The sequence below is a fragment of the Erigeron canadensis genome, chromosome 8, assembly GCF_010389155.1.
Source record: "Erigeron canadensis isolate Cc75 chromosome 8, C_canadensis_v1, whole genome shotgun sequence".
Classification (NCBI taxonomy): Eukaryota; Viridiplantae; Streptophyta; class Magnoliopsida; order Asterales; family Asteraceae; genus Erigeron; species Erigeron canadensis.
The window spans coordinates 43,179,891-43,206,602 of record NC_057768.1 but is presented as its reverse complement, the minus strand read 5'-3'; the positions used below and the strand labels follow the sequence as shown (position 1 = coordinate 43,206,602).

Here is a 26,712-nt window from a genome sequence, read left to right as displayed (position 1 = left end):
AATTTAAAACCCCCTAGTTTGTTATAAATAGTTTTATGAGTGCATAATAATACATCAGGTTTATATACTTTTAGAAAAAAAAAGCTAACATATAATATTTTTAATTTAATCAAAAGTTTATGCCACATATGAACTTCAGATATTTGAGATAACTTCATATTCTCGATTAATATATCCTGATACATAATGACATATATATGTTTCTTAAAAATTTAATATATTCTTAACTTTTTGCTAGTTTCTTCTAGGGCTAGTATAAGATATTCCTTCATCGATCAATTAACTCGAGATCAGTCGCAGAGGGAGGGGGTGGCTGGCTGGTGCCAAGCTCCCTTCATGAAGCCCAATATGTTTAATACATAATAGTTTATGATCTTGTATTCTTGTATAGTATTTGAAAAAAAAAAAAAGAATCAATAAGCCCCTTTCAATAATACTCCGTATGAAAAACTTATTAGGCAACACAAGAATCAAGCCCCATAACCAATGTAATAGTACAATGACAGTAGAAAATAAGTTCCCAATTTCCCATTGACATCATTGATTAGGCGACAAATTTTATTCATAAAAATTACTTTTCACTTTTATCCATTATTTTCTCTTTAATATTTGTACTGATGGTATATATAGAAAATAAAAATTTATTTAAAACTAAAGTTAGAATATTAGTTACTACATTAGTCCAAGGTGTGGATACTAATATTATTTTATGTTGTACGTAAATAAGAGATTACTATTTCCAAGGTGTGGATACTAATATTATTTTATGTTGTGCAAATAAGAGATTACTACTCGTATTTCATAATTAATTAAGATCCAGACTTTACTTTTCTGTATTACGAAAACTCTTTTAAGTTGTCTCTCTACGATTGTATTGCTATGCGCCAAGCCTCTTTAAGTTTTACTCTGTATAGTAGTACAAAAATAATTATAATGTAACAAATAATTAAATCATTTTGTGCCAATAAATTAATGGGTGAGTACGTAAGTTGATTTGAGATAAATTAATTTGATACATGAAGATTATGTATAGATTCTTAATTCTAACCGTTAACAACATGCATGGAGTTGTTAATTAAACTATTGAAGATGAAACGACACTGCCATCAATGCCTATAGTCCCGAAAATACTTTACCAACACCATTTGATCAATACAACACCGGCCGGCGTTAAGGTTTTTGAAACACGTACCAATTCATCTATCTATCGATCCTTGATGAAGAAAATCATTAGTTATTAGTATTATTATTGTTTATTTAAGAACGTACATGTGGCATAATTAGAGACATAAAACATTTATTAAAACTCTAGTTGCTTGCTACGTACTCAGAATATTTCATCTTTATTAGAGAAATTAAAACTTAAACAAGAGTATGGATATTTAGTTAAGTTATATAAATCACGAGTTTTCACTAGCGCGCATGCAGTGCAACTAACTATATATAATCGATCTCTTGCAAAAGTAAGTAATTTTTATTACATATAAAAAGGAATGCCAATAATAATTAGTAAAAGACTAACTATATATATATGCATCGATCAAAAGGACGGATATGACTTGATTAATTAATTACAATATGTATAGATCGAGTCGAGCGAGCTAATGAATGAATGGATGGATCTATCGATCATATGATGCTTAATCATATAATTACAACACATAGATATGCCCTTGTTTGATTTGATGCGGCTAGTTGCAAAGTTGTGTTTTTCGCATGGTGTGTGTTTTATATAAATTTAAGTTGATGATTTTGATTTCTCTCTAGTGTTGATATCTCTATCTTGATAAAACTTCATTGAGTTATTTATAATTTTGTTGATTTGCATCCTTGTAGTATTGTTTGGTTGTGTGTATGTTGCACACTTTTTATGATTATCTGATTATTTGTGATGCTTAATATGACCAATTTGTTATATGTGGATCTTAGATCTCTCGTAATTGTTCACCCGACCCTTTCCTTTCTTTTTTTCTTCTCTTTTAACTCTTAACTTTTAAACTTATCACCTTTTTCTTTTGCATTCAAACCTTTAATCCTAACCTTTAACCCTTAATTTTTCTTTACCCTTTTATCTCTATTAACCTTTAACCTTTAACCTTTATAACATTCCATTTCACCATATATTATCACAAACATTTAACCATTTTTTATCACCTTTCTTTACCTATCCTCTTCACCTCCCCTTTACAAATTGTCTTATGATCCTTATGTGTTGTCTTCTTATGATTTGGTTGTTGATTGGTTATTTGGGCATTCTTAGCCGCTTATGGCAGCCCTTTCTTATATGTTTTGGGCATCCTTAGTCTTCATGACGGCCCCTCTTTTTTGTCTTAGTTGATTTATGTAACTGTTTCTGTTTGGATTGTGGTTGTATGATGGTTGTTTAGGATTATTTACCTTGTATTGGTTGAAAAATGATTTATGTTTTGACCATGAGACTGTAGTCCAGATTGGTGCAGTCAATGATTGAGGTTTTTTTCTTATTTGGGTGTGGATACAAAGTTCACATTCGGTAAGGTGGTTTTTTACTTATAAGAAAACCGTTGATTGTTTTTCTTTTATCTTTACAATATGTTTGCAAGGTGTTGGTTGTTTATTTGGGTTAAAATTGCCTTTTTTTGTGATGAGGTCATAAAAGTTTCCCTTAACTCAAATTAGTCTTTATGTTCTTTGCATGTTTAGTTGTTTACTTTACTTGTGAAGTTGTAAAAGTTTTTGGTTAAGTTGAATTAGTCTTTATATTCCTCACACTTATGGTTGATTGGTTGTCTGATGTTCTTTTATGATGATTATATCTTATGTTTATATGTCTGATGCAGACATTTCTCTTATGATGTTATAGTTGTGATTTATTCCTTGTTGGAAGGATTCTTTTTGTTGATAGTAATGTTTATGACATATTTTGAGTTGTTTCTTTGCATTTATGCTACAAAATTAACATTGGTCATGCTCAGGGAATTTTCCTATATCTTTGACTATTATCTTAATGGTTTGTGGTTTATCTTTTCAATCTTACTGTTAGATATTTTTTGATATTTAATCTATTGTTGTGATCTGTTAGTTTACCATATTTTTGGTATCTAACTGCAAGATTGAGGGAGGGATATGAGTATCTAAGGGTAATGTTGAATGGGAATGTTCTATAAAAAACCATGTTGGTAAAGTTGAGCTAGTTAAAATACAAGATTTGTTTTGTTATGGTCTTAGGTTTGCTCAAATCTTTAAATCTTAAAATTTTGTCTTTGAATTCCAAAATCTTTAAATCTTAAAAATCTTTGAATTCCGTTCACTCCTTTTTGTTTGGATACCTATTTAATTTTATTACTTTTTGGCTCTCTGTTGGTTTGTTGTCTTCTTTGCAGAGTTTAGGCTAGCTAGAACAAGGAAAAAGATAACTGCAGATTTGTAGAAAATGTTTAGTTTCTACATGGATTCATGGAATGTGGAAGCTTAAAAAGTAGTACCTTGCTTCCTTAAAACAAACTGGTCAATGCTCTTCCACCGAGCATCAAGTGTGACGAGCAAGTTCTTAAGCCAGCAAGTTACCTCTATGAGCCTTCTATCGACAATTTTCTACCAGTGACCAGTGAAGTGCTCGAGTTACTTAGACCATCATGTTATTGTGCTGAACTTAACACGAAGATGTCTTCACTGAAGCTAAACAACCCAGACAAGCCTTAACTCGTTGGTAACGTATAATTATGAGCGACTACACTTGCTGCCACAACTTCAGCAGACCACTGTCAGTGAAGTGGCACTGGTCAGCACCTGATGTGACCAACCGTTACTTAGATCAGCAAGAAACACTTCAGCGGGCAGGTTGCATCAGTGGGTTTTCTCAGCCAAGTTCCATCAGTAATGAAGCCTTCAGCAACCTTTCAATGAATCTTTTCAGCATTTCATTTTCAGCGACCAGTGATGAATCAAATTAGTCCACCAGTGGTTACTTGAATACTCCAATGAGTTGCTTAAGTTCATAGCAGATTTACTACTTCATGAGCAACCCCTTCTTCTTAGTCTATGAACTGGTCATTGCTGACCGATCAATAGCTCTTCGTCAGCAACACAATTTAAAAAATAATAATAAAAAAAAAATAAAAATAACCGATTATCTTTCAAATATTCATCTTCTCAATTGTTGGCTATTGGTTTGCCCACACTCAGTGCACTTGGGGTGAAAGACTTTCGGTGTGACTGAGTGTTCCGGCCTTGTGACCATTTTGTATTTGACTAGAGATCTTACCCCCTTCCATTTGTAACTCATAATTCCTGTTCTACTAGGTGAAGGAAGTAACTGACGCTAAGATTGGGGGGGGGGGGTGTTTAGAAGGTGATGGTGTTTTCTCCAATCTTAGCTTTAGCCCATATCCTAAGTGTACGAGATAGCATGTGTTATTGATATAATCAAGTTGAAGGGCTGAAACGTATTTTGCATGAAGATGAGGGGTCAAAGTAGTATGGGTTGTAACTTCATTATACCCGTTAGTGTACTGGATTCAGTAACGGATAGCTTCTCATCCCTTTTATAAAACACAGAAGCAGATTATCACTAGTGATACGTTTCTTTCTTTTGAGAAATTCCTTCAAGAATATATCACAATGTAGATCCCTTTTATTTTTCGTTTTTGTTAACAATCTGGTTACTAACCATCAGATTTGTGTCTTGTAATTAAGATTTATCAATTAATGGGTAGTTTATATGACTAGTTACTTAAATCTCTTCTGTTCTTGTTTCCTTTTGATAATCTTTTCATAATCGCCATTCTCTTGCCGCCAACATCAACTCATCATATCGATCTCCTTCTTTTGTAATCCTCCTCCTGATCATCCTGACTACTAATTACTTCTTCTTCCGGCCGCCTTTCCATCATCAAATCATCCGCACGTTTTTGATGATGATCAACAAGTAGTAGCTGGCGGTGACGTCTCATGTGACCACCCAAAGCCTGCCCACTCTCAAACTCCTTGAAGCACTGCTTGCATCGGTGCACATAATAATTATTATTAGACTTTTTATTATTATTATAATAATAATTATCATTAATTATGGGATTATTATTAATGTTATTATAAACGACCATCTGTAGTATTAGTAGTTGTTTATTATTATTATTATTATGAATTCCCTGATGCCCACCGAGTGCTTGATAACTATTGAATCTCTTCCCGCACGTCTTGCATTCGTACCCCATCCCGCACGACTTAATAATTTCTTGATAATTATTATGCTGCCTGACGACAACCTCCATTCTCTTACGTACAACTAGCTAGCTAGCTAGAATTGATTGAATATTAATATTTCGTACGTATCTTCTTAACTAATTATTCGATCTTGTGTTTGTGTGTTGTCGTGTGTATGCTGTGTGTTTATGTGATGTGTGTATTATTATGAAGATGCGAGATGATTGATACTGATCGATCGACCGAGAAGTAGCTAGCTAGCTAGTATAGTATTTATAAAAAATTTAGAATATGTATATATGATCGATCAATATATGGTTGGGTTAAATTTAAGTAATAGGTATATGAGCGAATGTAGACGAATGAATAAAAGGAAACAAAAAACTTAATTGATTCAGCTAGCGCGATCCATACTTGCATACCAAGATATTAATTATTTCTTACAAAGGAAAGTTTACATAAATTTTACTTCATTTAATTCAATTAATTTGGGATAATTTCTACTACCATCTTAAATAGTTAATAGTTATTTGAAAAATACTTAGTACCCTTGGGGCGCAAGTTATATGGAGGATTTGTGGGTAATTGCCAAGTTTGTATTTTTTATTTTTTTAAAAAAAATACGTTCAATGTTTATTTATATAATTTTTTTAATACCAAATGTTCATTCTTAAACCTAATTGTCTAATAATTACTGCATTTATATTAGTCATACTCATAAAAATATATACTCCTTTTTAGTAAAATTAATTTGATTTATTAAATGCACTAAAATTTGTGGTCTCAAAGGACGAGTTAAAAAACCAATTCTTTTTATTTTTTTTTAATTGATAACGTGGTTTTGTATGTTAATCCCAGTACTTAAATTTTTAATTAATAGATAGACACAATACATGCATCTATTACACACTACATTGGGTAGCTAGGGATTGGTACCATTTTGCACAGCGTGCCTTCTGCTACGGTACGAGTTTTGATGATATCAACAGTACTAGTATGATAAGATCAAGCTTCTTAATTAAAGAATCCTATATTCACAAAACAAAGTCGGCATAAAACATGAATTTTAATCGATAAGAACAGAAAACGTCTATCCTAAAGAACAACAATTTGGGATTATCCTTCAAGCCCACAAAACAAATCAAAACAGCTTAAAAATGTTATGCAGCATCAAAGATACACTCATTACTCGGAAAACCCAGGGAAAACTACAGCTCTTCAGGTCAACCACCAGCAAAACACACCGTCATTCAAGTCCTAGCTTATCAGACCTTCTATCCGCAATTATATCAAATCTGCCACATTCATAGGCATTTCATCAATCTGGGTACTGTAGTACTGCTCTATGTCTCTTAGAATCTTAATATCATCAGTTTTCACGAAATTTATTGCAACACCCTGCAAAATAAGATTTCAGAAAAAGGTGAGTTCTACAAAAACATAACAAAGATAAAAATAATGCTAGAAAATACAATGCAAATTCGAAATCAATTCAGATGGCAATTAGACTTCGTATATCACCACAAAACGCAACCAAAAGCATATAGAGTGGCACACTTTGTGGACGTAGTTGAACACCTCTCAGTGTTCTGTAAAAGAGAGACAACAAAAATAGTTCTTACGTACCTTTCGTCCAAAACGACCAGATCGACCAATACGATGAATATAAAGTTCACGGTTATTAGGGAGGTCATAATTTATCACCAAGGAAACCTAAGACATGACAGAAAAGAACATATTAGATGGTATGCATACATTGACATTACTATTTCGAGAACATTTAAGTTAAGTGAGATACTAAATACATTAATAAGATAACTGGGTTGCCTTACCTGTTGAACATCCAATCCTCTGGCCCAGACATCTGTGGTGATCAGAACACGGGTTGTACCAGATCGGAACTCTTCCATAATTGCATCCCGCTCCTTCTGAGGCATATCTCCATGCATTGCTGATACAGTAAAGTTGTGCTCACGCATCTTCTCGGTCAACCAATCGACCTGCACCGATTAGAAGTAAGAAAAGGTTATCTTTTAAGCCCAGAAAGCATCAAAACCAAATTATGCTCCAAATATCCATTTGCTGAAGGTTCAGTTTTGATTATTATACACGTCAATTTTGCCAAAAGAAGGGAGAATCTATATGAAAGCACAAAAGGGTTAAGAGTCAATTGGGCCATCTTTGCTTTCATTTTAATAAAATAATTAGCTTAATGAGTAGATCGTTCAATAGGGTAAGTCATTAACATGGAGGATTATATTTGTCTTCATCAAATGTGCTGTAAAGTATATTCTTCCAGTATTTATTCATTGTTTTTAGCTTTTTTTGTAAGACTTATATATCTCACAATTTTTATAAAACTTATATGCTTCACAATACCTTTTATTAAATTCTGTGGAAGTTTCAAGATTTCTTCAAAATCACTCTGTTTATAAATTTCAATGTTTTATTGGTCATAACATGATGTTTTAATCACAATGACAGTGTAACCTTAAATTGTATCAAAAATATGATCAGATTAGTTGCACCCTGCTTTTCATGAGTTATAACTAAAAGAATGAAGTTATAAGTTATGTTTTAAAATATCCTGATCATTGATGATAAAGTCAATTAAAAACTTTACCCTGAATATTTATCAGTTTAATTCATCTTCCTTCTAGACGAAGGGTTAGATTGGTCATTTAGATTTAGTAATTTATTTAGCATACAAAACAAAACAACAATGATTCATATACTTTCTAATCAGAACAGATCTTATAAATCTAGACAGAGACCTTATCCTAACAAACTTCATGAGAAAATAGAGAAGCAGGCCCCCCAACTATTCATCACACCAAACAGAAAAGAATCAAAAAAGAAGAAAATTGTGTTACCTTTCGCTTGGTGTTGCAGAAAATTACTGCCTGGGTAATTGTAAGAGTATCATAAAGATCACAGAGAGTATCAAACTTCCAATTCTCTCTTTCTACCGCAACAAAGAATTGTTTTATTCCCTGCCAAAGTAAAGTATGTAAGTTGAAATCAACGACAAATTGTCATTGAAAATAACTTGCATTGAAAATACCCTGTCATACCTCAAGAGTCAATTCATCACGTTTTACAAGGATGCGAACAGGATCAGTCATAAATTTGCTGGTCATCTCCAATATTTCATTAGGGAGGGTAGCAGACACCAAACAGACCTACAAAAAAGATGCAAGTTATTTAGATGAAATAGTGCCGAATGTAAAAAAACAAGAAATTTCTAGCTCAATGGCGATGCTATTCAAGTAACTCTAAGCAGACACTACAAAAAGTTCTCGTTGATTGAGAAAAGAGTCATGATGTTCTATAAGATAAGAGATACTACAAAAAGATCTAGAAAAAGCTGGACATGGTTTAACAATAACATATAACTAAATTTCTAGGCATACACCAATTATGGTAGCATTGGTCATGGTATCAACGTCTAGTTTCATGATAGCAAGATAACATGCTACATAATGTTTATCATGTAAATGACATATCAAGTGGTTTATTGCATATAGTAAATCAGTAATGAAGAATACTGTTGACAATAAAGTTGAAATGTATAATATAACTTCAGTATTGCATAACCATCTTTCATATAGGTGCTACCATCTTTCCTCAATTTCCTATAGCCTCGCTATCCCGCTTTCTCTACCCATATTAATCACCCTCATTACCTGGAGCTCTGGTGGAAGGTATCGATAGACATCATATATCTGATCCTTAAAACCTCTGCTCAACATTTCGTCAGATTCATCCTGATGGTATTTAAGAAATTCAAATCATCAATATGGCAATTGTATCCAAAAAAAAGCGGTACAAGATCGTAGTATAAGAATTAAGACAAGCTATGTAGTTATAATTTAACACACCAAAAGAAGATAACTCACAAGAATTAGTAATTTGATGGCTCTAGTTCGCAATGTCCTTCTCTTAATCATGTCACATACTCTGCCAGGTGTTCCGGAAACAACATGAACTCCATTTTCTAACTTTCTTATGTCCTCCCCGACACTTTTTCCACCAATGCAGGCATGGGCTTGGATGCTAATAAAATCACCAATAGCCAGTATCTGTTTCTCTGTCTGAGATGCAAGCTCTCTTGTAGGTGACAAAATCAAAGCTTGAACCCTGTAGATGAGAATAACAAATTTATAAATACAAGGGATAATGTACAAGGAAACAACCAAACGATTCTACGTATTTCCTAGCCAAAATACTGAAACTACTTTATACACTACTCAAGTATGTACGATGTATCCAGTTTCGTTTATGGCAGATCTAGCAAAGAACATACTAAACAACATACATTTTACAGTTCGTTACGTTTCATTCTAAATAATATAGAAAGTAAGCAAAAAAGAATTGTGTTGCAAAAATCTGGAAGTTATATTGGTCATCCAGAATGTCTTTTTCCTAGAATTGAGAATGAATTAACTGGCCCACATTACAAATCTATAAATAAGGGGAAAATACGTATCAGAGTACATTGTTCCAAACAATGTCAAGAGGTACTCCAAATCACCTCAATGATGTCGTATACGTATCTTCCTGGTTCCTAATCTAAACTTTGAGTGCTAGGATAAAATGAGTTGTTTGCTTAATTCAAGGTAACACAGTCACTTTTAATTTATTAATTTCAAACTACCTTTTCAAAATTACAACTTTGTACGATTTTTTAGGTGAGTTTTGTGTTGGTTCTTATGGAAAAAAGGTGTCTGGTTACAAGTATATGAATCAGAAGACTTTCTTGATTTGTACAAATCTTGCCTGAAAAATTGATAAAACACATAAAGCTAGAAACTTTATGCAACCAAAACCCCCAATTACCCTTTTCGATACAAACCCTAGAAACCCCAAAACCCTAAACAAATATATACATACTAAATAAGTGTGTGTGTGTGTGTGTGTGTATATATATATATATATATGTAGAGAGAGAGAGAGAGAGAAAAGGGACGTACTCTCTGGAAGAAGTATCAACAATCTGGCAGACAGTAAGAGCAATCATGGATGTTTTGCCAGTACCAGATTGAGCCTGAGCAATGACGTCACGGCCCTCAATAATAGGCCTAACAGCTCGCTGTTGAATTGCAGATGGTTTTTCAAACCCATGTTGATAAATCCCACGAAGCAGATCGTCTTTGATTCCCATCTGATCGAAACTCATGATTGGTTCTACCCCTCGTGATGTTTCAAACACCAGCTTCTCGTCGTCCACCATCGTGTTCCGCCGTCCCCTGTTTGCCGGAACCACTGACGTTCCCGCCATTTTGATGGGCTTTTTGGGTTTTTAGGGTTACGATTGGGGAAAGAAAAAAAGAAGTGCGAGTCTTTTTTTAATTTAATTTTTGGATTGAATGGCCGAGACGTGAAAAGTGTGATGTGTGTGAATAAATAGGGTTTATGAGATTAGGTTTAGATTTGTGATTTTTGCTCCCCCTTTTTACTATGTTTGCTAAAATTAAATAGGAAAAGAATTATTATTTTTCTTATATATAAAAGAAAAAATTAGTCGCGTTCAACATTGCTTTAGCGGACTCGGTTATTATCGTTGCATTTGTTATTGATGATGGGATTTATTTTAATAGTTATCGTACTTAATTACTCAAGTAGTTCTGTCTTTTCCTATGATAACTTATTTTTAAAAAGAATTTTACAAACAATGAATTTTTATACGAAGGAAGTGAATATGAGATGCATTCATGTTTAACTTTAAAACAAAATAACAAATATCAAAAATTTTCCTACCAATACATTGTACAAAAATAATGACGTGAAACAATTTAGTTTATAATAGGTTTATATACCATTTAGGTTCCTATCATGATGCATATATTTATTGGTAAGTCAAAGGGTATTAATAAACTTTATTTTTTTTTATTATGGTGAAAAACTCTACACGTAAATGTTGATAGACCTAGCATTTCATAAAACTCCAAGTTTTTGTATATTAATTTACCTAAATAGTCTTATTTTATTATGACGAAACAATATAGATAACATGCTATAACATATATTATTATCACTCGTATATTATATTCTGAGCATTTAATTTATAGACAACTCTCACAAAAATAATCTAAACATTCTCCACTACATAAGTAGTAATATCTAGCGGACAAATTATGTATGCGTACGAGTGTGCCACAACGATAAATTAGTTGATCCTTTTATGAATAACATTAATAGCTATCATTAATACTTTGTAATACAAGTCTAGTAATAGTAGTTTTAACTAACAAGTCCTAAACATGCTTGGTTGGAACAAAGTAGCTCCCTTGAAGGTGAACGTCCTTGGTTGAAAACTTGAGATGAAACGGCTACCCACCAAAGACCTTCTGCTCAAGCGAAACATCACTTTGCAATTTGGAACTTGTCCTTTATGCAACAACCATGACGAAACAACCCACCATCTTTTCTTATCTTGATCTTGTGTCATCGTAATCTGGTCCTTCATTATCTCATAGTGCAAACTTTCGTTATACTAACCCTCCATCAGAAAGCTGCTAGAAGTCCAAGAATACCCAAACTTCGAATCAACAAAGATCAAATATATCAAACGTGTCATACTCTCATACATTTGGATCATTTGGAGGACCCGGAATGACTGTATCTTTGCAAATAAGAAACCATCAACTCAACATGTTACAAAGGAGATCAAGACTTTGATCTTTTCGTGGATAGCTAATCGATCAAAACCACCCCATGTAGACCGGACAAAGTGGTCTTATTTTAATATTTAAGTCCTGGTCTTATATAAATGTATTGTAAAACTATGTACATCACTAGCACCTTGTTAGTTTTCTCCATTAATAAAGATTGAATGGAAAAAAAAAACCTTATAAATATGATAGTTTTAAAACAAAAGTAAAAATAGAATTTGTATAGTTTAAAAATAGGGGTACTAAACCATAAGTTACCAAAACTTAAAATGAAAAATGATTTATTTTCCTAAAACATTAGCCTAATAATCATTTTAATACCATAAAACCTTAACATATGTAATTCACTCATATTTTTTTTTCATCATCTTTTGAATTTTTCATGTGATTTGATCTTATGGTTAACAGGATAATTATGCTAATGTTTTAGGATGGTCGATCGTTACACACTCAAATATTACCGATATCTGAATCAATTTTGAGTTTTAGTAATTACGTTCATCAATAGTTCGAACCAAATATTTGACAGCTATCCCGATTCGACTCGGTCCCGGCTAACATCTCCCTACACTTTGCACGAGTCTTCAACTAGCAACGTAAGTAACCCAGACCCCAAAGATTCACATCTCTAACAAACTTGGGACTTTGAACATTCGGTCTAACCAATGCCCCTCTTTCCCCCTTATCTCTCACACCTTCTTTAGTAGTGACACTACTACTGTCTGTCCTTAGTCTCTGCAAGACTAACCAAAACCCCTCACCAGAATCCCATTTTTGTTCCCATGAAACCAACCAACAATTCTTGTTGAATGACTAACAACCTATTAACCAAACACATCAATCTTTCCCATGAATCCCACACTAAATTCCCTTTACAACCCCATCACTACTATCCACAAAACCCCTTTCAATTTCTGTTCTTTTTCACAAACCCACCACCATAACCAACACCATCACCGCTGCCGGCGGCGGCGGTGGCAGTTTCAGACCCATTTCACTGTTAGCTCATCACATATCAACAAACCCATAACCACAAATAGTCTGCATTCTGTAGAGAAACAAGATAAAGATAAGGTAATTTTGTGTACTAGTAATAATAATGTAATTAAGCAAATTACGAAGCCGATTTTAGTTACGGTTTTTTGTATTGTTGTTGGGTTGTTTCCAAGTTTAGGAATTTATCAAAACCCACCTGCAATTGCTGGCCCATTAACTACAATTAGTGAATTCTTGAAAAAAAATAAAAGTAAAGAAAGAGTGGGTAGTGCTAAAGATCATGCCTTTTCAGAGTATACAAGGCGGTTGCTTGATACGGTTTCTGGGTTAGTAAAGGCTATAGAGGAAGTTAGGCTTAACAATGGGGATATAGAGAATGTGAAGGTGGTGTTGAAAGATGTTAAGTTAAAGAAAAGGGGATTGCAAGATGAGATAATGACCGGGCTTTACGGGGAGTTGAGTGTCTTGAGGGGAAAGAAGACGGAATTGGATAGGAAGTCCATGGAGATTCTTAGTTCTATGATGAAGTCTAAGAGGGAAAGAGATAGAATTTTGGAAAAAGGTGGGGTGAAGGTGGTGAAAGACCCGTCAGTGGTGGAGTTGGATGAGGTGATTAGGAGTAAAGAGAAGGAATTTATGGAGGTTTCAGAAGAAGTTGGTGAGATTGAGGATCAAATGGAGATGAAAGAGACTATGGCTTTGAGTATTGGCGTTAGGGAACTTTGTTTTATTGAGAGGGAATGCACGGCGCTTGTTGAGAATTTTACTCGAGAAATGAAGCGGAAAGATACTGACAGGTAAGTTATTGATCACGTTGAGAATTTCATGTGAAATATATTTGTTATGTGGATGTTTGTGGTGCTTAAGATTACTCATTATGTCGTTGCAGGGTGCCTAAAAACTTTTGATACCTTTTGATGATGTCTTGAGCTGCTAACTGTTATTTTCATACACTATGTCACTATGTGTGTTCTATATACGTATGTTTTTGGTGCTTAAGATTACCTCCAATGTCTTTGCAGGGTGCCTAAAAACTCTCTTACCAAGCTTTCTAGATCTGAAATACAGAAAGATCTGCAGAATGCACAAAAACAATTTTGGGAGCAAACAATGTTACCAAATGTTGTGGAAAATGAAGATATCGGATTTCCATTTGATCAGAATTCCATTGAATTCAGTCGCCGCATCAAGCAAACACTTGAAGAATCAAGAGAAATGCAGAAGAATTTGGAGACTTATATTAGAAAAAAATTGAGAAAGTTTGGCGAAGAACAGCATGCTATTTTGAACACCCCGGTTGATGAAATTTTGAAGGGTTATCCAGAAGTTGAAGATATGTGGATGTTTGGAGAGAAAGCGGTTGTGGTTCCAAAGGCTTCACGTGCTGGTTTGTTGCATGGATGGAAAAAGTGGCGAGATGGAGCTAAGAAAGATCTTAAAACGAAAGTATTGGATGATGTTGAGTTTGGTAAAAAGTATGTTGCTCAGAGACAGGTTAGGATTTCCTAAAAAAGACAGCATGCCACTTGTTATATCAATTTAGAAATATTTTATTATCCGCATATGCAAACTTGTTGGATGAATGACAAAGTAATTGCTTGTTGTAGGAAAGAATCCTTTCGGACCGTGATAGAGTGCTGTCAAAGACTTGGTATAATGAAGAACAAAATAGGTGGGAAATGGAACCTATAGCAGTCCCTTATGCTGTATCCCGGAAACTTCTAGAAAATGCAAGGATTAGACATGACTGGGGTGCAATGTATATTAATATGAAGGGAGATGACAAGGAGTACTTTATTGATTTGAAGGTTATTCTGTGATTAGTATTCTGAGTTTCTGACTATGCATAATTTCTAGAGGTCGCAATATCGAGCCTTTTATTTGTGAATATCTCGATCAGTGTTTTTGTTTTATGTCTAACGGGTCAAACCAGTAACACCAAATAGTATAGCCAAAATGAAAAAGGGCCAAATGGGTTGAACGTCGGTAAGGTGTAGTTCTAAAGTATAAAACCTCTGAAACCATTTTATTTAATTATCTACATCATTCGTCAAAATATTGTTTTTGCAATCTTAGTTGCAAAACATATTACTCACTTTTTTTGGCAGTATCATTTCCGGCTACTGGCTAACCTACCTGACCCCTACCAAAAGTTTCTCATTTTGAACTGCTCGTTTGTCCTGTTCCCCAAGTCACCCATTTTTTCACATCTCATCATTCTTCATGCAAAGCTTGATTTTAATGCTAATTGAAAGTTTTCATCTCAGGAATTTGACACGATGTTTGAAGATTTTGGTGGAGTTGATGGGTTGTATCTGAAGATGCTTGCCTCGAATGTTCCAACTTCTGTTCAGTTAATGTGGATCCCATACTCTGAGTTAGATATCCGCCAACAGTTGCTCTTGCCACTTCGGTTTTCCCGACAGTTATTAGTTGGGTTATGGAATGCTAGAGATGTAGCCACTGTTGATGGGATCTCTAATTGGGTAAAAAATATAAACAAGGACATTTTGGTGCTAATTGTTTGTCCATTTCTGGAGCTTGTTATTCCTTCCCAGGTAATTTTTGCTCTTTTGCATAACCTGTACATGTCATGATAACAGCTTATTATCAATTTATGCTATCATATCCCCTCTCAATTTATTAAGGAGCCCAAATAAAATTTGACACATCTCCCTCGTTTTCCCACCCAAGAATGTGCACATCACTTTTTCCCCTCTTACAGTACCATCAACAGCCAAAATAAAAAAGAGTTGAAAACACCGAAACTATTCGCTGCAAGCCTGCAACATCATGGCGCGGGCACTCTGCTAGCTTTCCGAGTTGTCATTACAGATCTACAGGGGGTTTGGATTTGTGCATCGAAGTTGGTTATCTGATTATTCTGACTTGTAGATAATTAATTTTCAATGCTTAGATAAACAGATTCTGAATATAACGGTGACAGGTAAAATAGTTGTTAAATAGTTGTAATATACAAAAGTAAGAGTTTGAGTCATTAGTGTAAGAATTAGAAGTCGAGGGGGTCATTGTGTAACATTTCATAAGTCTGTTAAGTAGCGGTTATTTTGGTCGTTGGCTATATAAGCCGGTTATCGTACCAATATTCATTTCATATATTGATTTGATACAAAATTCCCCAATTCTCTGGTTTTCTCGCTTAATAATAACCATTCTAAATTGTGGAAGCACATCCTAGCATTCTCTTCACCATTTAATCACAGCTGATTATCTGATTTTGATATTTTAAAATATCAAAATTCCTTCCAGAATACACTTCCTGACAATTTCTAAATCAAGTTAAAGTTGATGTCATGCTGTCATACAACCTTGGTAACAGGTAAAGATGAAATTGGGTAAGACGACAGCCATGAAACAGTATCAGAATTGGAAGTCAGAGGCAGAAGAGAGTTTACGAGCCCAACGTGAAGACGAGGAGTTCAGCTGGTATTTTATGTTTGCAGTTAGGGCCATTATATATGGATATGTATTATCCAGTATATTCCGTTTTCTAAAGAAAAGAACACCCAAGCTTCCTGGAGTTAATAGGCCGGGACGTAGAAACCCGAACATGAGGAAGCTGCGAAGGCTGGTATGATTAGTTCTTCTAGAAGTTACTGTTACATTCAATCACAGGTACATTTACTTTATGCCATACCCTGAATAATTATATTATGATTTTGCAATGCAGAAATATTTTTTCTGGGCAAGGTTGCAGGGAGCAAGAGCTAAGAAAAAGGAAGGTGTTGATCCTATCACCCACGCTTTTGATCGGATGAAGGTTTATACTTTGACTCAAAACACTAGACTTTTTCTTTTATTTGTGATTCTGATAGCAAATTATATAAATAATTGAATCTCGCCTTTCTAATTCTTTAGAGAGTAAAAAATCCACCTATACGCCTGAAAGACTTTGCAAGCGTTGAGTTCATGAAGGAAGAAATTAATGAAGTTGTCGCATTTTTACAAAACCCTCGTGCCTTTCAAGACATGGGTGCCCGTGCCCCTCGGGTATGTTGTTTTCTGAATCATCATCGCAGGGACTTCTGTCATTCACAAACATGAGCACATACATACATTTTGTGGAGTGCTTTACCGAATATCATGTGGATCCACTCTCTAAAAGGTGAAACATGTACAATTATGATAACTAGCTTCAAAGGCAATAAATCTGACAGGTCAAAACTCGCCCAAATTATAGGTTCAATGTGTAACTTCTAAATTAGATAATTACAGAATTAAAAAAGTTTTGTTACTGAAGTAATATACGGAGTAATTCTGTATATCATATTTGAATTCAAGTTATTACATAAATTATATTTAGAGCTTTTGAGCAGAAAATGTTTTAGGTTGACCCGGCTTGACCCAAGCCTGCCGTAAGTTACCGTTACACAAGCTGTCCATTTTGTCACCTTTAGCATTTGTACAAGCCTGAGAGCTACTGGTTCATCTAATTGTATGATCTTCACTTAGCCAATTACCATGTGGTTTAAGCTTTGCACTTTAGTATGGCTAGAGTTCTGAAATATAACAATAGAACCATATACCATACATTGCCTGATAATATGTTGTATGTACTTCAATTGCAGGGGGTTCTTATTGTTGGTGAGAGAGGAACTGGTAAAACTGCACTAGCTTTGGCTATAGCTGCAGAGGCAAAGGTTCCACTTGTGGAGGTGAAGGCCCAGCAATTAGAGGCGGGCTTATGGGTTGGCCAAAGTGCATCCAATGTTAGGGAACTGTTCCAGACTGCCCGAGATCTGGTAATACTCTCTCATATGATAGTTTCTGTCCATTCTTTAATTAAGGCCATTCTATTGAAGGTGTTTTACTATGGGAACAAAAATGACCAAATTAGTGATTTGGTAAATGTTATGATCTAAGTGGCCGCCTTATGTTGTGTTTTGCAACAATTACTGAACAATATGAATCCATTTATAGGCGCCTGTTATCATATTTGTGGAGGACTTTGACCTCTTTGCTGGTGTTCGAGGCAAGTTTATACATACTAAAAAACAGGATCATGAGGCATTCATCAATCAACTTCTTGTGGAACTTGATGGGTAATTCTTGAATATCTTCATATTCTTTGATTTAGGAAGCAAAATGTACATTACGTGATATGTATATATTTCTGCAGGTTTGAGAAACAGGATGGGGTTGTTTTGATGGCTACCACCCGAAATCTTAAACAAATTGACGAGGCTTTACAGCGCCCTGGTCGGATGGACAGAATATTTCATCTTCAGCTACCAACACAAGCTGAAAGGGAGAGAATACTTCAGAATGCTGCAAAAGAAACCATGGATCCTGACCTCATAGACTTTGTTGATTGGCAGAAGGTGTGAAAGTGTATTTAATCAATTTATTAGTCCTGTTTTTTGTTACTTCCAAAAAGATTGCGACTTTTATTGTTATATTGTTTGTTCAGGTAGCTGAAAAGACGGCACTTTTACGACCTGTTGAACTCCAACTTGTTCCTGTGGCCTTGGAAGGTAGTGCGTTCAGGACTAAATTTCTAGACACGGATGAGCTCTTGGGATATACTAGCTGGATTGCAGTAAGAACGTTTTTTCTTGTACATTGATAGAGTTTTTTAGTTAAATCTTCTATGCATAGACTCTTTATTATGACTACTGCACAGACTTTCAGCAGTAGTATTCCCACATGGTTGAGGAAGACAAAACTTGCTAAGGTGATGAGCAAGATGCTAGTGAATCATCTCGGCTTGACATTGTCCAGAGAGGATTTGCAAAATGTCGTTGACTTAATGGAACCGTATGGTCAGATAACCAATGGGATTGAATATCTAAATGTCCCTCTTAATGTAAGTATATTGTTACTTTTTTTTTTAGTTATATAGACGGCCGGAAGAAATATTTTTTGTCAGACTTCTCTTGTCTCACATTACTCATCATGACATGATAGTGGACGAAAGAGACAAAGTTTCCACACGCTGTGTGGGTTGCAGGTCGTGGAGTTATCGCTGCTCTTCTACCGAACTATGATGTCGTTGATAATTTATGGCTAGAGCCTTTGTCTTGGGAGGTATGCATCCAATTGATGTGGTAAAGTAATGGGTCAAAAATGAGTAGTTTTTGGGATGGGCTGACTCTAGGCACTTACTGTTTCTTTCTTAAAAATCAATGATTGATGCTTTATATATGATCACAGGAACTAAATTGTTGTAATAATAAATTATATATTTACATAAAAATGATCATCTTTATTTTTTAGAATGGTAAGTATCCACACATATCTACAATTTGCCCACCATAGGACTAGAACCCATGACATTTTTTGTTGATGATTTACCTTGATTACTACTAGGATCAATGCCCTTTGACCTGTTTACTTCATTGTTTTTCTAATGTAACCCAGATTGACCAATTTAATAAGAATGGTTTAATTACCATCTTTAGTTTTTAGTCCTTCTACTGATTGTTTTCTATGAATATTCTTTTTGTATATTTTGTTTTTGCATGCAGGGAATTGGGTGTACAAAGATAACAAAGGCTAAAACGGAAGGTTCGATGATTGGAAATGTTGAATCCAGATCATACCTTGAAAAGAAGCTCGTATTCTGCTTTGGGTCCTATGTTGCATCCCAGATGTTGCTTCCATTTGGAGAAGAAAATATCCTTTCTTTGTCCGAGTTGAAGCAGGCACAGGAGGTATATATGGACTTCAATTTTATGTCATCTTCTTCTCACTCTCTGTTTATATACATATCTTAACAATAACAATATGCTTTTTACAACCAGATTGCTACAAGGATGGTGATACAATATGGATGGGGACCTGATGACAATCCAATAGTTTATCATCATGGCAATGCGGTATTGGCTTCATCCTAGCGCTTTGTTATTTAAGGGGTACTCGGATGTGCATTTGGAAGTGATTGTCATATTCATTACCAGGATCATATTGCTAGCTCAAATAAATCAAGTTGTAGAAAATTGTGTTTAGTGTGCTTTTAATGCTTGAAGCTCTAGTAAGTTGAGAGAAAAGAGAGACGGCTATGAATAGGATATAAAAATCTCAGCTTAAATCAATAGAAGGGCAAATAAGTACTTCTATTTTACCCTTTAACAAAATGGTTTGCTTTTGTGTTTGAAACTGATTTTTGACCCCTAAACAATAAGAAGCATCAAAACGTTAGAAAACGATTAATACAGTTGCTATTCAGAATATGGAGTATCAGATAATTAGTTCCAACATTCAAATTTACAAACTCCAACTACATTGCATCCAAATGAACCTACTTTTGAAATAGCAGGGAATAAGTCTCGCTTGCACAAATGCCATTATCATGTCTTAAAGAACTCAAAAGTGGTATCTGATGGTTGTATTATTCCCAGGTGACTGCTTTAAGCATGGGGGACAGTCATGAGTATGAGATGGCAGCTAAAGTTGAGAAGGTAAACTTGTTGCTGCTGCTGCAGAAGTTTTGTTTCAGTAGATTTGTCATCATTGATTGTTATTTATTAAGTTATATTCCCAAATCTATTAAGCGGAGTTATGAAGGTGGGTGGCTTTTAGCTTTTGATCACCTTAGTGGGATATAAGTTAATGCATATGCTGTTCATATACATATATATCATATTAAATTCATATAAACGAACAGTTAATTGATAGTATATTACTTTGAATTGAGAATAGACTTGAGAATTGACACTGGGTGTGTTCTTTTGTGCAGATGTATGATTTAGCTTATGAAAAAGCAAAGTCAATTCTTTGGAATAATCGTAGTGTTCTTGAAAAGACTGTTGAGCAACTGCTCGAGTCTGAGATCTTAACAGGGAAGGTAAAGCAGTTTCTACTTGATCTATATCTATGTAAAGGCTATATCATTCCATATCTAGATTTTAGATGTATCTAGGCTATATATGGCACATAGCACAGCATTCTGCATACTGTAATTCAATTGAGCTTTGTACAACTGCTGGTATTTGTAATCAACGAGCTTTGTTCGATTTAACTTTCAGTTTCTTTTTTTCCTTTATCAACACTTGATACTAGTTTGTCCAATAATTATGATTAATAATGTGATGATCATAATTGATTAATTATTATTATCATGTCAGGATCTCGAAAGGATCATCTTGGCAAATGGTGGAATTAGAGAGAAGGAGCCATTTTACCTTGGGAAACTCCATAATGAAGAGGTACAATGGTCTAAAAAATCTGATATTGTTCTTATATGATTCTCTAATTTGTAGGGCCAGATTAACTAATGTACTAAAAATCATTTGATAGATTAAGTAGATGTTAATTTTGTTAAAAATGATATATATATATATATCAAGAATTGACAAAAAGGGGTAGTGGGTTAACTCAGCTTAGTGACCCATACTTAATAATGACTCGCTTCAACCCAAGCCTGTTTTTACCCATTAAACAACCTGCCCATCTTGCCACCTCATGTATAAATTTGCATACACAAATGGCTATATACTCCTCATTTAGAGACTTCAATTTAGCACATGAGTAGCTGCATTAACAAACTGGAGTTAATTTTCTATAATCTTTATGTCAGCCTGTGTTTGGGAACTTGCTTGAAGATGGGAATGGATCACAAAGTGCTCTTCTATCCGCAGCAAATTAGGATGACCAAAATAGCTCCATATGAACACACAGGAAAGTAGACTGACTTACAATACAAAGCATAATATCATTTAGTTTTTTGATTAGCAGAACAATCTGTTATTTATAATGTTGTATGTATATTAAGGGTGAGGGGAGCTCTGAAATTGTTTCAGACTCTGTTCTTAGAATAGTTGTACTCATATGGTATAGAGGAGTAAGAGTTTGAAAGCGAGAAAAGTCGGTCATGTTTCCTTCTCATTATACACAAATGTTGACAATTTTGATAGTCCTTTTGGGCACAACTATATTTATTACACAATTTCCAAGTTCAATTATAGTACCCAACTTATATGATGGATTATGGTTTAGATAATCACCCTTAGGGATGGTTTTCGGTACGGAACCGTACCGAACCGTCCCAAAACCAAAAAAATACCGAAACCGAAATCAACTCAAAGTGTGAACCGAGTACTGTACGGATTACAACGGTACCGTTACGGTACCAGTACCGATATTTCGGTTTTATCCCGATTTTTCACTAGTCCTTGTATATTTGGGGTTCACTAGGATGAAATACGGTGGGGTTTTCATGAGTTTTACTTTGTTGTTGTTCCATGTTACTTTGTTGGTGAACATGGTGATGTTATGTTGTTTGCAACTGTGTTTACTTTATACCATTAGCAAAACAGAGATTTTGGAGATGAAAGTAATACATTTGAGGCTAGTTTTGTATGGTTTAGTGTGGTATATATACATTCTGCATGAAACATTAGGATTGCAGTAGCATTGTAGCAAACGTAATATCTAAAAACTTGCAGCAGCAAAAGTTTGGAAATTCTACCCCAATTTTTCAGAAAACTTATCGTTGTTATTTCCTTTTTTAGTTTAGTAGCTACATTTTACATATACTGAGCATATAGATTTATAAATATACGAGCATGGTACCCGCGCAATGCGTCGGCAATAGTGGAGAAGACGGTCTGCTTTATTAGGGATTTTGGATAGTTACGTAAAAAAACAAAAAGGTACAAGAGAAAATAAGGTATTTCAAAGACAGAAATATTTAATAGGGGGATTTACATTTATTAGGAGTAGATATAGATATAAAGATATAGAGATGGACATAAATAGATATACAAAAGTGATGATTAAATTACATTGGTGGGGAAGATTATAGACCATGTTATCATGAATAAAATGGATACAAAAGTGTTGGTATTAATATCGGTTTCCCTGTACCGAACCGGTACTGAACCGAAACCGATTTCGTCTCAAAATCAAAACCGATACAGAAACCGAATCCCGATCGGTACCGATTTTTGGTATGGTACCGGTTCGTTTTCTGTTTTTCGGTTTTTTTTTTTCATCCCTAATCACCCTCATCTAGGTCTTTCTAGATTCGACCTCTCTACCCTCAAGTACATCCCACCTCTCTCATATTCCGCCCTTTGTGGGATTGGGTATCGTCGTCGTTGAGATCATTACCATATTTTTTACAAAGTGATATGATTACTAGGGTTACACAATTAGTTTTTATTTGGAATAAAGTGCTAGATGTTTTCGAATGTATAGATAATTGCCAACTAAAACGATTGAAATGTGTTGGCTAAACAAGCTAAAAAGTGCGGGTGAGGGAAACTGTTGATTAGGGCTACTGAAATGGTTTGTGAATGAAAATGCGTTATTGCTAATCGGTTAAGCAATAAACATCATGAACCTCTAATTAATCAGTAGTTGCAGATGTTCAACTGACACTGTAACAACTAAATTTTTGATGATGCTTCGTAAAAAAAGTCTGTGTCGAACAAGTAATGGCACCAACGTTTGTTTACTACTTATATGATACATACATACATACATAGTATACATTCAATTCAATACAAATTAAACAACATGAGAGATACAAAACCGTACTTATCAGCACTAGTAGCGAAAACAAAAACATGTAAAAACTAACGACTTAGCGTTGCCACAAAGTTATCAACCTTTTCATTTACACGCCACGAGAAAAATCTCATGCAAATCGGGGGTGTCACCTGGAACAAAGCTAGTATGGCCTTGGGAACAGACCATATCCCCTCACCACAAATCAAACCAGAAGCCACGGCTGGTCCAAAAGCCTTGGCTTCTTCTTTGTTCCTCTTTTCCCAGATGAAAAGAATCAAACTCCCAACACACATATCAATGGCGAATGACGAACCAATGTAGAATGGAATTGCAATCGCCATTGGAATTGGAATAAACCTGGAGTATTTCTTGGGTGCAGTGTCCCGGGCCACATTTATAAGAATTGCAGCTGCAAAAAACCCGTAGCACATTGATAAACAATGCTTTGGAAGTGACCCGAACCCTTCCACTCCCAAAATAGCAAGATTTCTATACACCAGAGCGAATGGTGCTGGATACTGGGACCCTACTTTACCGAGATCCGGAAATGCACTATAAAAGATCCAAAACACACAGGGTGCAATCACGCACCCCATTGCAGTCCCAATCACTTGGCTCACGAACATGGCACGGGGTGAGGCCAGGGTCATGTAACCGGTCTTAAAATCCTGCATCAGGTCTGAAGCAGTCGCGACTATGTTCATCATCACCCCACAAGCTGCCAGCCCAGCCATGACACCCCCATGTGACTTACCAGCCCACGCCCCAATAACAAAGATAGCCAACTTTCCGTAAGTTGACGCCAACGACCAGTCAGTAAGCCCGCACCCATAAGCATTACAAAACGCTAACGCAGGAGCAAATGCGTAAATCACAAGCACATAGTACCATTCGAGTGGCTTGAATATTTGTGGCAGGGTAGTCGAGGCAACTGCAGCTATAGCCAGGTACCCTCCAACAGCTAACCATGTAGGGATCTGATCCTTCATAAATAACTGCATTCTACGCTGGTCATCGAAAGATGTAGCCATTCCACTATCTGGGGTCGAACCATCTGCTGCTACTGGAAGAATCGTTTCTTTGTTTTTCAGTTGACCATACAACCCAATAACAGTGGTTCCAAGTACTTTTACGAAGTTGTATAGTCCATCTCCCAGGATCAGGGCTATGGCAGTGAAAACCTGTGATTAGAGGTAGAGGTAATGATACGATTGCATAGATGAATCTCAAAACAGAAAGTATATAGCAAATTATTTGGAACTGTGATGAGTATATAAAATGATCTGAAAAGATTATAAGATTTGAATAATTGATGTACTGTAACTATATGTACCTTGTAACCTTGGAGGCCATGGAAGCTGGTGGGTTTGAGATCAGCGTCGTACCAAATGCCTTTTTTCTTTTCGATCTGAGGCCACATTATACCCCATGAAAGGATTGCGCCAAGAAGTAAGGATACATTTATAAGGTATGGACATATCATCCCTACCCCAACGTACATTGTTGAGAAATCGAAGAAAAACCTGCAGTTCCCATTTCTATGTAAATTAGTAAATTGACGATCATACCTCAACCTAAGGTTAGAGAGACTGCTTTAGAAAGACCTCTGACAAGAGTGTGTTTGGTCAACTAGTTATCAAAGTGATACATATTATACCTTATGAGGATAAGAAATGGTAGAAGAGTGAGGCTAGTAATTACGAGTTATTGTAAGCTTTTAAGCCAAAAGTGGGGAATTGGGCGAAGCCACATTCGTCAGCATCAGAAGCAAAGAACCATTGAAAGAAACTCCATAAGAAGCTGAAGGAGAAGAACTTCCCTAATGCACTCACTTGTTTCCTACATATATATCACAGTGTGAAAACTATTTTAAAAATATTCTGTGAACATAAACGCATAAAATCAGATAGGCATTCAAAGAGACAGTATAGGAGTACTTGGCAAGTTTGGCACCGGAAGGGGTATGGAAGCTGTTAATGAGATGGGCAGTTGCAGTTCCACTCGGGTATATGAGCTTGAAGTCAATGATCATGATCTGTAAATCAAACCATCATCAAATATATATGTTTAGAATAATTTTGTTACTAACTTATATATAATCCATACTCAAAATAGTTTTGGATTCCTTATTATAACTTTATCGATCAAACTGTATAAATAATAATGTTACAGTAGTGTTTCAAAATCTGATAAAGTTAGACTAATTTAATTACTACCTTTCGAAGAGGAACAACAGAGCAAAGGCCTATGAAGCTAACAATGAAGAGAAAGCCGATCATCCAGCTCAAGCTCGGGTTCTTGGTGTTCATACTTCTGTTTGGCCAGTCTGCATCTGATGATTGTTCTGCAATCACATCGCTCATTCCAAATAGGTAACTCCCAAAACCTCCTGACAAATTTTATAACCACCACGGCCAGTTCATGTCAATAGAATAACTCGCACAAAATATACAGTAAATATTTATATGAACGTACGTAAGAGAAGAAAAAAAAATGATGATACCGCTAAACGCGATCCCTGAGGTAGCAACGACACACGTTTGAATGACAGTGTTCTCTTGTCTAGTAAACGGGTGCTTTAACCACCCGCCCTGCTCCAACGCCTTGGTCCAAGTCTTGACAAAGAAAAACCCCAACAAACCCGCAGCCACATTCATGGATGGGATGATACCCGTAGTCAGAGTGAGCTTCATCACTATGAAACTAAACATGACACCCAATCCCAAACTCACCACGAACGCCCTCACCGTCAACTGCTCCTTCCACGACGGTATCATTGTGTCTTTAAAAACCATCTCCACCGACTCTATTATTTCTTTTTCTTTCAAACCGTCATTCTCTTGTTCCAGTTTTGCTTCGTCCTTCATTAAATTTTCGTCGCTTCTTGTAACTCCTCCATCGCCATTTTCCAGCTCTAGAGTGCTCTCTGCCCCCATTTTTAAGTTCTATGTGTAAAAACTTCATTTCTATGGTTATATATATAAATTAAGAAGGATATATGTGTTTGTCATTCGAATAGAATATAAGATTTTGTAATAGACGTATTGTTGGTATCACCGTACGTTGTCAATATGTAAACAGCTCGGAAGGGGTTGATTGGCCCGTTTACTTATATACTCCATTTACAATGACAAACACAAGTTTACAAATTAAGTCAAATGTCAGGCCTAGACGTTTTTTATAAACAAAACTTTACAAATACAATTTCTATCAATTAACAAAATCATGTTTGTATTTATTTTTGTTCCCCCTCTTTTACCTCTTGTTTCGTTGATCGATCGAACCATCTTACTTCCATATGTATTTGCAAAATATTTTTGGAAGTCTAACATTGTTCAAATTAACGTCAATTATTTTATCATAATCTGGAACCATCAATGCTTAA

The 26,712-nt window shown here is 35.2% G+C and overlaps 3 protein-coding genes across 3 annotated transcripts; 1 reads left to right on the top strand and 2 right to left on the bottom strand.

The window, feature by feature from the left end:
• Positions 1 to 6,176: 6,176 nt before the first annotated feature.
• On the bottom strand, positions 6,177 to 10,622 carry LOC122578347 (eukaryotic initiation factor 4A-3). The gene is made up of 8 exons (XM_043750292.1): positions 10,155 to 10,622; positions 9,081 to 9,321; positions 8,868 to 8,948; positions 8,256 to 8,363; positions 8,055 to 8,174; positions 7,014 to 7,181; positions 6,808 to 6,894; positions 6,177 to 6,579 (listed from the first exon to the last, which is right to left on the bottom strand). Exons 1-8 carry the CDS (start codon positions 10,460 to 10,462, stop codon positions 6,466 to 6,468), a joined length of 1,227 nt encoding a protein of 408 aa, XP_043606227.1. The 5' UTR covers positions 10,463 to 10,622; the 3' UTR covers positions 6,177 to 6,465.
• A 1,882-nt stretch (positions 10,623 to 12,504) lies between these two features.
• On the top strand, positions 12,505 to 21,772 carry LOC122578346 (probable inactive ATP-dependent zinc metalloprotease FTSHI 5, chloroplastic). The gene is made up of 19 exons (XM_043750291.1): positions 12,505 to 13,648; positions 13,874 to 14,345; positions 14,459 to 14,659; positions 15,119 to 15,409; positions 16,192 to 16,443; positions 16,543 to 16,632; positions 16,731 to 16,862; positions 17,441 to 17,614; positions 17,793 to 17,914; positions 17,992 to 18,193; positions 18,283 to 18,411; positions 18,496 to 18,678; positions 18,780 to 18,899; positions 19,340 to 19,525; positions 19,616 to 19,690; positions 20,213 to 20,272; positions 20,551 to 20,658; positions 20,939 to 21,019; positions 21,391 to 21,772. Exons 1-19 carry the CDS (start codon positions 12,705 to 12,707, stop codon positions 21,457 to 21,459), a joined length of 3,891 nt encoding a protein of 1,296 aa, XP_043606226.1. The 5' UTR covers positions 12,505 to 12,704; the 3' UTR covers positions 21,460 to 21,772.
• A 1,571-nt stretch (positions 21,773 to 23,343) lies between these two features.
• On the bottom strand, positions 23,344 to 26,158 carry LOC122579936 (probable metal-nicotianamine transporter YSL7). The gene is made up of 7 exons (XM_043752203.1): positions 25,831 to 26,158; positions 25,544 to 25,716; positions 25,265 to 25,362; positions 25,029 to 25,166; positions 24,661 to 24,850; positions 24,424 to 24,508; positions 23,344 to 24,387 (listed from the first exon to the last, which is right to left on the bottom strand). The coding sequence occupies exons 1-7, from the start codon at positions 26,120 to 26,122 to the stop codon at positions 23,393 to 23,395; spliced, it is 1,971 nt and encodes a 656-aa protein (XP_043608138.1). The 5' UTR covers positions 26,123 to 26,158; the 3' UTR covers positions 23,344 to 23,392.
• Positions 26,159 to 26,712: the final 554 nt, after the last annotated feature.